Genomic DNA, 11,750 nt, shown 5'->3' on the forward strand with positions numbered 1-11,750 from the left:
TTTTTAGAATTATTTTGTTTTAAAACCTATGATGCACCGATAAATTCTTAAGCAAGTCCTACTGATCAAAATATTTCACATCAAAAATCCAAAGGCCATACACTATGAAGGCATCATACGTGGTAAATGTTCCTTAGGAAAACCATATCTAAATTGTATCACCTGGCTTAGATCAACTGGCTTAGATCCTTGGAAATTAAAACCACCTTCCAATAAGCAAATCAACCAGAAATTACTTTAGTCCTATCACCTGCACCCACTGGTTATTTAAAATTCAATAGCATTAAAGAGCACAACTATGGTTTTACAGGATGGATCTAGAAAACAGCCTTCCCTTAAGCTTTCTAACTAAATTCCCTTAAGCTTTCTACCTAAATTCCCTTAAGCTTCACTTTACATGCTTCTTGCTTTATTTATGTTTCCTAAATACCACATGAATGACTTGTATGTCCAATGAAGATTATGAACAAGAGATTACACTTTCCAATGAAAATGATCATTCTAAGGACTCTCGGTGGTGAAAAAGACCCCACAGAACAGATCTAGAATTATCTTGAGGAAACTGAAATATTCATCACGGAAAAAGTCAGCCAAGGGAACTAAAAAACCGACTTTGACTTGATATGTTTTGATCTATAGTATTTTTAACTCAATTACATAACATCAGGGCATTTGGTCTAGTGGTATGATTCTCGCTTCGGGAGTGAGAGGTCCCGAGTTCAATTCTCGGAATGCCCCCAAAACTTTTTTGACATTTTGTGTGATAAAAGCAAGCTCAGCATTGTTAAATGAAAACCGTGTGTATAGTTGACTTTGCACAGACCACGTTCAAGTCTAACAACATGCATTTTCCTTCGATTAAAATAAGGTCAGATGATCACAACGCATTGTTAAGACTTCCACTATATAAAATTCCAATTTCCAAAGTCAACAAGATATGGAATGTACCTTTGCTCTTGCATCAGTTGAATTAGTATATGATTCAGATTTGTTGATCTCCAATATCCGATTCAGATTTTTTTTTTTAATTCTGTCTTCTTTATGATATAGTTCAGATTTGTTGATTGGCACAGAACATGCTGAAGGACTCCCAAGAAAGAGCTGCACCAAAAATAGAAAGTCAATAGAGATCACAGCTCTCTTTGAACAAAGCGTAGACGAATTCACTTTACAGAATTCCCCATGAAGAATTTTTTCAATACTGAAGAAAAGTATGAGAAACCAAATATACAACTTTGATGGTTGGGTTCTAAATATCAAAGAACTGTGATTCTTGGACAGTATGCATTTAACGTCACAAATCACACTGTTTTTGATCCAAATGCAAAGGCTATAACCTCCAACAGCGAGAAATCAATTTTCACTCATTAGATCTATGCATTAAAAACGATTCTTATGATTGAATTTTTTTTTCTTCCTTTTAATCAAATGAATAAAACAAGATCCAATTGTAACTTTTTTATCAGATGTGTTGGCTTAGATTCTAATAACCAACCAGAAATGATCATCAAATTTTAAGATAAATCAACTTGAAAGTTCAAAATGGCATTTCCAAGACATGATCAAATCAGCAAGCATGCTTATAGCCATCTTAATTGAGTTAATGCAGTAACTTTTTGAACAGTTTATATTTAGTATGCTGATTAAACTTTGTTACTGACAATTCTATCTTCTAGTACCAGATCTTTTAAGATCATATTCAACTCAACAGTTGGCCACTCCCTAGACATTTACCATCAGTATATTTAAAAACAATCACAGCAACACACCTTTGCATTCAGGATATATATGAATGAGATATCTAATCATATAATATCAGGCACTCACGTATGCTCCCACATTCTCCAAGAAAGAGCTGCAGGATGAAAAATCAAGGTCAACGCCCAAGTCAGTAAGATTTCAAACACAAGTATTCCAAATGCTTTCATAAACAATCGGGCATTTGGTCTAGTGGTATGATTCTCGCTTTGGGTGCGAGAGGTCCCGAGTTCGATTCTCGGAATGCCCCCATTGACTTTTTTTAGGAAGTGCATGTTCTGAATTCCAGCTAATTAATATAAGAGACTTTGCTGTCTTTTGGTACCAATTTTTTCAGAGATCCCGTTTAAGATAGCAATTGACTTTTTTCTGTCCCTAATTTTTGTACAGCTGTAAATTACAGACATCACACCTAAACATACCTTGGCCTTCAGGTCAAAGTGATTTAGATCTACACAAATCTCCCGTCTTCATAATTTTCTAACTTGATAGTGTGCTGCAGGAAAGAAAAAAAAAAAGAAGGAAGCGCTAAATTAATAGAAGTTCAGAACGGTTGCTTTTAAGAAAACAGGACCATACAAAAGCATATACTCTTATGTAGGAAATTACAACAACTGGACATAAGGTATGGTGTATAGTAATTCCTAAGTTCCTTATGTCAGAAAGTCTTGTAACACATATCATGTACAATACAAGCAAAAGATCAAAATGAATTGAAACTATGTGACGATTTTCACGTCATCAGTGCAAACGGCCAACTGAAAAAGTATAGGACACAATAGTTTCCACAAGTCGATTAACATATATATCACTTTCCAATGAAAATGAAACAGTCATTTCCTTAGACTATCAGTTGTGAGACAGACCCCGCATATCAGATCTTGTTAAGACTAAATTAATTCACCACTAAAGGTCCAACTAAGGGAGCTTAGACCCCACATTGACTTAATATGTTTTTTTCTTTTAGCATTTTAACAAACTTTCTCAAACAGCGCCAGCGGTAGATCGATTCTCAGAATGCACAGTGACACATTATTCAAAAAGTCTGTGCTCTAAGTGACAGTGAAATATTGGATTCGAGATCTAGCTTGATTTTTCACATATGAGCTTTGATAAAATCCTCCTATCTAAAAATTATATATTAGAAACACAGTTTTGTTACATTTGAAGCTAATGAGTAATTTCTCAACCGGGTATTTGGTCAACTAGTAGCTTGTCTTTCAGTTTGGTCAACCAAGAAGTCCTAGGTTCAATTCTTATATTTTCCACCACAACCATTCTTTAAAACACCAACAGTTAGAAAATGAACAGGACAGGGAAGGAAATTGTTTCTTCACAAGCCTCAGCAATCTACTGTTTCTTTCTACAAAATATTTGCGTAAGATATGGTGATAACATGGATACTTATCATTGCTCACAACTGAACATACTGCATGACTGGCTTGGAAACAAAGTGTAGACAGAAAGCAACATTACAATACGTTATACATACTGACCTGGGACATGAGCAAACAGAGACATCTACAACGACCTTCCTCGCCATAAGATTCATGCAAATTTTCCACAAGACGTCCCAAGCAAAGAACTCAGCACCATCAGCTAGGCATATAAACTAGTAGCCTTGTCTGCATTTTCACTGGTAACGAACATCATTTATCAGCTTATTGTCTTTTCTTTTTTGTTTTTGTTGTAATGATAACAGATAGCGTCTAGGGTAACACAACTGAGCAAAAAAATATGTTCGCCTACCATTCTGGGGTGCTTAAAGTTAGGTATCCGTTCAATGAAAGCGGGTGGTCGTTGATATACCAGAGATGCAACTCTTATCAAGATTATGGCGGTTAACCCCCATATAACATAATCCTTATCTCCTGTACTGTAATCAAAGAAGTGAAGCAAATGCCTTTTCCCAATCCACTCGATCTCCTCAGATCTCCGGTTCTCATCCTGCGTATGATATTATTAGATGCCTCGAGAACATAAAAGACTTGCAACTATAAAGCATGCTTGATAAAAAAAAAAAAAAGAAACTAGAGTAACCTTGAGAAACATTTCAAGAGGTGCATCGAACACGGTTTCCACCTCAGCAGGATTTGGCATTGGATTGAATGCTTTTCTGTCCCATAATATTCCTACTACAGGAGTTACTCTCAGCAGATGCTGCAATGGAAAAAGAAGCACACACAGATAAGCAAAATATTGCTCAGATTTTGAAAGAAGTGTGCATCTCTCACTTAATATAAAAGCTAAACCAACAATAAAACCATGATTTTAAGGCTTAAAGCTACAACTATAAAATTATGTAGGATCTTAAAAGAGATAGAGCGCCACTGCAGTTACCATCATTGTGATGCAATACAAGTACGAAAGAAAGTTCAGAAAATCAGCAATGCAAATAAGTAAATAACTAAGGCCTAAAAAAAAGAGAAGCAACGAGACAAAGGAGGACTACCGTGGAAACATGTAGATACCTGAGAGAGAAAAGGTTCGAGGAAAGCAACAAGATCAACAAGCGAAGGGTTTAGTCCAATCTCTTCATCTGCCTCTCTGGTGGCAGTAACACCATCATCATCCTTATCATCTTCTTCTGCTTTACCACCTGGCAAAGAAACTTCTCCTGCAACAAAATAAAATACTTTCGAACAGTTAGAGATATGATGACTCCAAAGACGAGAGTCCCTTTAAAATCAAAGTGGCCAAATTCAAAAAAAAAAAAAAAAAAAAGGCAAAGTGGAGAAACCAGAGTGAGTAGACAATCCGGAGGACCTCTTAGTGAGGATGACACGAAAATCACCGTCGTCTCCTTCGAAGAGACAGATCAACACAGCTGCTTTCTTCGCCGTCGGAGAGATCAGTTTCCCGGTGCTCTCTTCCGCCTTGTATACACGAAGCTGCTGCGCCAAGGCGAAGAGTCTGGATGATGATCCTCTTGAGACACTTTTCGCTGCCGATGCTGGGGACTCCATCAATTTTGCATCGAATCAATCACACTTGGATAGACAGAGAGAGCTTATCTGTAAAGTAGTTACTTTTTGCCCTACACAGGTAACTGCGGTCTGATCCACTAAGTTTATCCGGTCCGGTCGGACTGTTTTTTTTCCATAGACGATTGTAACTAAACCGGGGTTCGGATTAGTTTTTTTTCTTTTTGAATTTTTGATTTTCAGATTCAACCTGTTAAACCAATTCAGATTTATATATGACTGACTGAGGTTTGGATTCGGTTAACAGAGTTTTTACTACTTGACAGCTTTGTGTTCTAAAAATCTGTGTAACAAATTCGGTTACTATTGAAATCTTTAAATGATAAAAAAAGTATACATAGATTTTTAATACTTTATTAAAATTAGCTGTAATAGTTTAGCTGTAGATAAGTTTGTTGTAGCTTTAAAGTTGTTGCTGTAGATTTTTTTGCAGAGATTTTTGCTGTTGTTAAATTTGTTGTAATTATAAGTTATATGTTGTAGATATTTCAAAATAAAATATGTGATATATATATAAAATAATTATTTTTATCAACTAAAATAATTTATATTAATAATTTTTTATAAATTATCAAAGTTTACTGTTATTTAAAATATGATATAGAAATAATATTTTATGTTATTTAAAATATTTCAAAAGTTTTGAAAACATCTAGAATTAAAGTAAAATATTTATAAATGTTTTTATTATGATTATCTAATTTATTTGATATCATAAATAATTTTTTTCATTTTAAAGTTTCTACAGCCTATAAGGATGTAGATTTTTTGCCTAAAAATCATAAGAAAAATTTTTGCTTTAGATTTTTTACAGTAACTTTAAAAATAAATCTAAAGCATGATTGGTAAAAGTTAATAGTAATTTGTTGTAGGCTTTGACTAACAAAAATAAAGCTACAACATGATTGGTAAAGTTTAGTGTTTTAAAAATAAATAAAACTAAAGTAGGAAGATAAAGCTGAACCAATCACCCATTATATTTGATTCCAAATGTTCAGATATTTATTCAGATACAGTTTTCAAGTTTTTCAGATACCAATTCAGCTATGGATTGGGTTTGGTTCATACTTATTCCATGGTTACAATTTCTACCTGATCCATTCGAATTCGGAATTTTGGATTCATATTTTTTGCCCATGCCTAATTGTAATAAGGCAAAGCTTAGCTTTGGATTTTCCTTCATGTGTTTCCCTGGTTGGAATAACGACGAAGACAAACTATTGTATGTATTACAAAACCAAACCAAGAATCACCATCATTGCCTACATATCAAATACATGTATTTACATCACATCACAGAACATAACACACACACCAAATGAATATACCCCTTCAAATCTTGCAGTCTCAGTCCTCTTATCAAGATAAAGGTACGTTTTGTATAGTTTACTCGTATACGCAGACACACGTTAACTTAAGTTCAGGCGCCTGGAAATGACAATCTCCGTGGTTTCACGGCGTTTCTAGGTCCAGAAGACGGAGCTTTGGCTGAAACTGATGATACTCTCTTTGCTGGTGAGTTTGATTTAGTTTCACTCTTGCAACAAACTGTCTTTAAGCCCTTTGGTTTCTTAGGAGTCAAAGAATATCTTACTTCCCAAGGCCGAACAGCAATCCAACGCTCTTTCCAGCTCCAACCCCAGTTAGTATTCCCCAGCTCATAACCCCCCAGCCACTGAGTCTTACCATCTGCTTTCCACTGTTCAGGGGCACATGATTCAAACCTTTATTTCTTCTTATTAAAAACCAGCAAACAAGGAAACGAAAAAAGTCTTTCTATATATTATACCTGATGAGAGAAGGCATAAGCCAAGGCTCTTTCCCGCTTGATCGTTGCTTCTTCCCTTTGGTGTATCCTGCCTAAGATTTCATCTTTTGTCTCTGCCCCACCATTCCATTCAACCTGCAGCAATTGTATATCAAACTTCAGCCTGAGCTTTACACTTCTCAAGAGAGTTTGTAGGAGAAAAAAAAAAGACTAAAGTAGCTCAATGCTGTGATTATTTTTTGCCTTTGGTTGAACAGTGACAAGAGTATTATTTACCTCAATATCGTGAAGCTTAGCCTCAAGCTTCTGCTGATTCTCTAACCTTTTATGCATCAGTCGGCTTTCCATGACCATGCCAACTCGGCGGGTCTTTATCTGAGACTGTATATTACTCCATGAGTGAAGATACTTCAATGTAACCGCCGCTTGCTTCTTCACTGGATGCTTTTCAGCTAACATCTTTGCTCTTGCTATCCCTTTTAGACGCCTTAGCATTTTTCTAGCCTGTGAGAAAGATAACATAACTAAGCAGTTGATTACTATAAGAAGAAAAAAACAAAGCCACAACTCAATGCACCTGATAGGCTTTAAAAGCAGACTGAATTCGAGTGGCAGCCCAATCCTGGCTACGGACAACTAGTGATGAAGCATGAGTACCCTTCTTCTTTGATTTCACAGCAGCTGAAAGCCCCTGTCTCAAAGAAGAGGCCAAGTCAAGTCAACACTGTTATATAACTCAAATAGCACAACAATGTGAATGAAACATACCTTCTCCTTCTTGCTGCCTGTTTGTTTCCCTTTCTTTGATCCAATTATTGCCTTGAAAAAGTTCCCAGAACCCATATCACACTCTCTTGACCACCAAAACACCTTTGTATGTATGCAAAAAATATTCTGCTTAAAAACAGCTGAATTATAGAAAAAAAATAGCATCTTGCATCTACCTCACTAAGAATCTACTACTCAAGAGAAACTCTTGTGTGCATCACACAAAAAAAAAATTGAATCTTTACTGCAAGTATTGAACTATTTTTTTTTGTACTCACACACAAACAAGTACCCATCAGAAAAATTTGATTCAGCTGGAGAAGAGGGTGAAAAAGCAATCCCAATGCTATTAGAGGAAATAAAATCGTGAAAAGGTTCCAACTTTATTAAACCCAACACTATAATGGGCAACAAAAACAATCTAACTGAAAAATTCTCTTATAGACTTTTACTATTCCCCAGATCCAATCTACAGACCATTGAAACGAACATTCCACTTTTTCAACTAAGGAGCTAAAGATAGAATACTAAAATCGACATACCTATGGAAGCTCGTGAAGAAACTGAAAACTTGTGTTGGCCGTGAGCTTGGAGAAGATTGAAGCAGAGAGGACCAAGAAAAAACAGAACAGAGATTTTATGGATGAATGATTAAAGGGTGTTGTTTTTTTTCCTCGGTGCCTGTAGTAAGGACGAAGTAAAGAGTACTTCTATTATATAAAAGGAAAAATCATTACGGCGTCGTGACTCGTGGAAAATATTATTATGAGGCTGGAATCACATTTTTTATTTTATTTCTAAGCGAAAAACATAGGTTGTACTATATACTAGTCAGTGATTATGCTAGATCAAAATGTCATAGTGACACACACCAACATTTTTTAATGATGTTCACTGTACTATGAATCAAGATTTGTCAGGTTGGACTCTTTTGTATCACGTTGTCTTACCGTCTATTTAAAGTTACCACAAGCCAAAAGAAAAAGAAAAACCATAATTGTCACGAAGAGTTTGTATTCATCACGGAGTATTTATTTTTTGCTACTAGATGTCATAAGTTCATGACACTGTTTCGAATTTCCGTGGCTAGTATATACACCTCTATTTGAAATATTAATTACTAGATATTAAACGTGTAGACTTTGAAAACGTCCGACAAAAATCACTAATATGGCTAAGAGTCATTTGTATGATTAAATCGCGTCATTTGTACTTATATATAGAAACATATTACTTTCCCCTTACATTTTTGTTATTGTTTAAGCTGTTTTGTATATGTAATTTGCATAATAATCTTATATTTGGCATCAAATGGTGTCTTTGCATAATAAGTGGTTGATCTGATTACCAGCAAAATGATTGACAAGAAAAGCAGTGGTTATAGCAGACTCATTTGACTTCGGCTGAGGGGGTCCGAAGTTTCCAAAATCAATTGATTGCACCTACCACATTTTGATATATCTTCTACAGACATGAAACAAATTTAATTAATTAATGAATATTTTTTAAAGGATAATTATGAAAATGTCCCAATAATCAAGGTTAAAGTTATGTAGATACTCGGGAGCAGCTCATCCACCACAAATATGTGGTTTGTACCTAATTCTGATGAAAATATGAGTTGTTTTATTTCTGAATTAAAATAATTAGACAATTTATGGGCTTTCTAAACATTTGTAGTTTGAGCTTGGGTCACTTGTACAGTTTTACGTATTACTATATTGGGTTGTTAAATGTTAATACGTGCTTTTCCACAGGACCTGACCCAGCCTGTTTGGAGAAAGTTGAAGATATTTGATAATCTTTAACCCTGATTTGTAAACACTAAACAAAGTGATCAAGGAAGTGAAAAAAAAAAACATGATATGTAGTGTTATTAATTATACGAAATTTATTTTGGTTGTATCTTTCCATATATGTCAAGGGAAGTTATCCCATAATTCTTACATTTTATCATCATTTGGTCTAAATATATTACTTAACTCTTAACTTCTTACAAGTTACAACTGTGAAATCGACTTTTTACTTTCTCAAGTTTTATATGATCCAAACCTTTCTTAAAACCTTCGTGAGGCAAAAACTCCAAACTAGCATATTTTATATCTAAAACTATAAGAACAAATTAGCCAAAAAGAAATGTCCCCACACTTGTATAGATTTGTCTGTATGTTAGTGTTAATATTTTATGTAAACTCGTATTATATTTGGCCCGTCCCTCTAATATACTCCATCTGTTTTATAATACTTGATGTTTTGTCTTAGTGCACAAAGATTAAGGAAACTAGATTTTTCTAAAAAAGTTATTTAAAAAAAAATATTTTAGAATCAATTAACCAATAATAAAAAACACAGTGAAATCTAATTGGTTGAACAGTTTCCAATAAAATTAAAGTTAACCTTAAAATCTTATAACTTCGTCTAATTTGAAATAAAATTATCCTTCTAAAACATTAACTATATTGAAACGGAAGGAGTATATTGGTACCGATTATTGATTTCTTTAATCTTTATGTCTTTTCAGACATACAAATAGTTAATCCCATCAACTTTGACTTCGTACGTATCCTTATCCATTTAACTTTTTCTCTAGAACTTCTATGTATAAGTTCTTATTTTATATACAAACAGATCCCCACAAGCAGCAAATTAAAGTCTTAAGTAATCCTGTTTGTGGTGTACCGATTCAAATGAACCCTGTTCTTTTATTAAACTGATAATGTTATAAAGTTCATTAGTCGTGATCGTATTTCAACGCTTTATCCAAATATATTCTAAGAGAATGTCAATTCTCAATGGTCTATACATAAAAAAGGGTATATGTATATTTCATTTGAATGGTATCATCACTAAGCTTTGCGAACCATTTTTGTATAGATCAAAGAGATGGGTTTCCACGACCCTTCGTTAAACTCAATCATCCTTTGCTTCGCCGCCGTAACGTCTCTCTTGACTTTCTCCGTTATCTTCATCTTTCTATTTATGTGTGTGCTCAAAAGCCGTGGGTTTGTGGATGTATTACCGGAAACAGAAGACGACCACCACCACCGCAGAAGAGAACCACCGGGCCAAGGGCTTAGCGCTTCCGTGATTGCCGCCTTTCCGACCTTTTCTTACAAACCTGACAATAATGATCCGGAGAGCACCAATCAAGAGATAGAATGTCCGGTTTGCTTAGGATTAATCCCCAAGAATGTTGTGATTAAGGTTTTACCAAATTGTATGCACATGTTTGATGAGGAATGTATAGGTAGGTGGCTTGAAACGCATACAACTTGTCCTGTGTGTCGTAGAATGGCTGAGCCCATGTCTAGCACTGGGGACAAGGTCTTAGAAAGCATAGTATAGTCGATGGTTAATTATATATGTTAAATATTTATGTATAATTTATTTTTGTTAAATGTAATATATATGATTGATTTAGTAAAATATATATATATACAAATGATATAACTCAACATGTTCAGCTTTTAGTCATACTAATTGACTTATATATATAAATGCTCGACCAAAAACAAAAAAATGTTCTTTATATAGGAAATACATGGCGACATGGGCCTAAATACAATGGGCCATAAACGGGCCAAGATTACAAGTAAATATCTAATGGGCTGGACATCCATAAACATAATATTCATAACACTCCCCCTTGGATGCCAGAACCATATAGAGCTTGTAGTGTGCTTAATGTTGCCTCATTAAAACCTTACTCGGAAAACCCAGTGGGACAAAACCGAAGTGAAGGAAAAAGAGTACAACACACACTACTCCCCCTGTTCTGGACCTCCGTTCTTCAAGTCTGGCGCATGGACACTTTGATGGTTTAGCTTCATGGGCGCCAAGTCTTGAACTGGTCCTTCTGTTGCCATGTCCCAAACGGATAGGTAGACTTCATAGATGTGTAGTTGGTGTAGACATGATGAAGAAGTCGGCTAACATTTCTCATGACTGAACTTGTAGTACTTTGTGCTTCTTCATCATTCTCCAAATGTGTATAACCTGTTTGAGACCTTGTATAAACCTGTAACATTTATTAAAACCAAACAATCCCTTTTCTTTTGGGTTTGGTTAGTATAAATCAATCTCAAACTTTTAGTTCATTAGAAGGTAACTTAGGATATATTGATCATGTCCCATATTGTCTCATGTTCCGACATGCCAAACTTGTCTAAGTAAAGGTGTCAATGACACTTATAGCAGGGGGACGTGTATGGCTTTAGTATCAATGTCTTATGGTCTGAACATATCCATAAAACTTATCCGACCTAGTATGGCTTTTCCACATCAAGGCGCCAATCATACCAATACATTGCACTTTGGTCGGATGTGCATAAGCCTTAAAAGTACTTACATAAAGTCTTTCCTGGACCAAGGACACATGCCTTGTCCATAGCCATACCACGATCTGAATATAGTGGTTACTGGAACCAGTTTAGTCGGAACAAGATCGAACTAGGTCGGACGTGATCCTAGTT

The 11,750-nt window shown here is 35.1% G+C and overlaps 3 protein-coding genes and 2 non-coding genes across 15 annotated transcripts in view; 3 read left to right on the top strand and 2 right to left on the bottom strand.

The window, feature by feature from the left end:
- LOC108806536 (nudix hydrolase 22, chloroplastic) overlaps positions 1-4,797 on the bottom strand; it is a 9,423-nt gene extending 4,626 nt beyond the window's left edge. For 5 of the 10 annotated variants that reach the window (XM_056989324.1, XM_056989325.1, XM_056989328.1 and 2 more), the window contains exons 1-8: positions 4,499-4,797; positions 4,230-4,375; positions 3,799-3,918; positions 3,508-3,705; positions 3,255-3,394; positions 2,181-2,254; positions 1,770-1,855; positions 949-1,101 (exon numbers count right to left, since the gene is read on the bottom strand). In XM_056989324.1, coding sequence (XP_056845304.1) covers positions 3,392-3,394; positions 3,508-3,705; positions 3,799-3,918; positions 4,230-4,375; positions 4,499-4,724 — 693 coding nt within the window. In that variant the 5' untranslated portion in view covers positions 4,725-4,797 and the 3' untranslated portion in view covers positions 949-1,101; positions 1,770-1,855; positions 2,181-2,254; positions 3,255-3,391. Of the gene's footprint in view, positions 1-162; positions 260-948; positions 1,102-1,769; positions 1,856-2,180; positions 2,255-3,254; positions 3,395-3,507; positions 3,706-3,798; positions 3,919-4,229; positions 4,376-4,498 lie in introns of all 10 variants that reach the window. The other 5 variants (XM_056989327.1, XM_056989323.1, XM_056989326.1 and 2 more) reach the window with 3 other exon arrangements.
- TRNAP-CGG (transfer RNA proline (anticodon CGG)) lies at positions 667-738 on the top strand. The gene has a single exon. It is a non-coding gene; the product is annotated as a tRNA-Pro (tRNA).
- TRNAP-UGG (transfer RNA proline (anticodon UGG)) lies at positions 1,937-2,008 on the top strand. Its single transcript has one exon. It is a non-coding gene; the product is annotated as a tRNA-Pro (tRNA).
- A 1,154-nt stretch (positions 4,798-5,951) lies between the features above and the next one.
- Positions 5,952-7,987, bottom strand: LOC108806431 (protein IQ-DOMAIN 9). Of its 2 annotated transcripts, none has more exons than XM_018578550.2 (6): positions 7,821-7,987; positions 7,279-7,404; positions 7,088-7,201; positions 6,787-7,014; positions 6,532-6,645; positions 5,952-6,441 (listed from the first exon to the last, which is right to left on the bottom strand). In XM_018578550.2, exons 2-6 carry the CDS (start codon positions 7,351-7,353, stop codon positions 6,163-6,165), a joined length of 810 nt encoding a protein of 269 aa, XP_018434052.2. In that variant the 5' UTR covers positions 7,354-7,404; positions 7,821-7,987; the 3' UTR covers positions 5,952-6,162. The 2 variants fall into 2 exon arrangements, with proteins under 2 accessions (XP_018434052.2, XP_018434051.2); XM_018578549.2 differs by having other exon boundaries at positions 7,279-7,380; positions 7,821-7,985.
- A 1,938-nt stretch (positions 7,988-9,925) lies between these two features.
- Positions 9,926-10,778, top strand: LOC108810580 (RING-H2 finger protein ATL39). Its single transcript, XM_018582681.2, has one exon. It carries the CDS (start codon positions 10,162-10,164, stop codon positions 10,621-10,623), a length of 462 nt encoding a protein of 153 aa, XP_018438183.1. The 5' UTR covers positions 9,926-10,161; the 3' UTR covers positions 10,624-10,778.
- Positions 10,779-11,750: the final 972 nt, after the last annotated feature.

The sequence above is a fragment of the Raphanus sativus genome, chromosome 6 (assembly GCF_000801105.2).
Source record: "Raphanus sativus cultivar WK10039 chromosome 6, ASM80110v3, whole genome shotgun sequence".
NCBI lineage: Eukaryota > Viridiplantae > Streptophyta > Magnoliopsida > Brassicales > Brassicaceae > Raphanus > Raphanus sativus.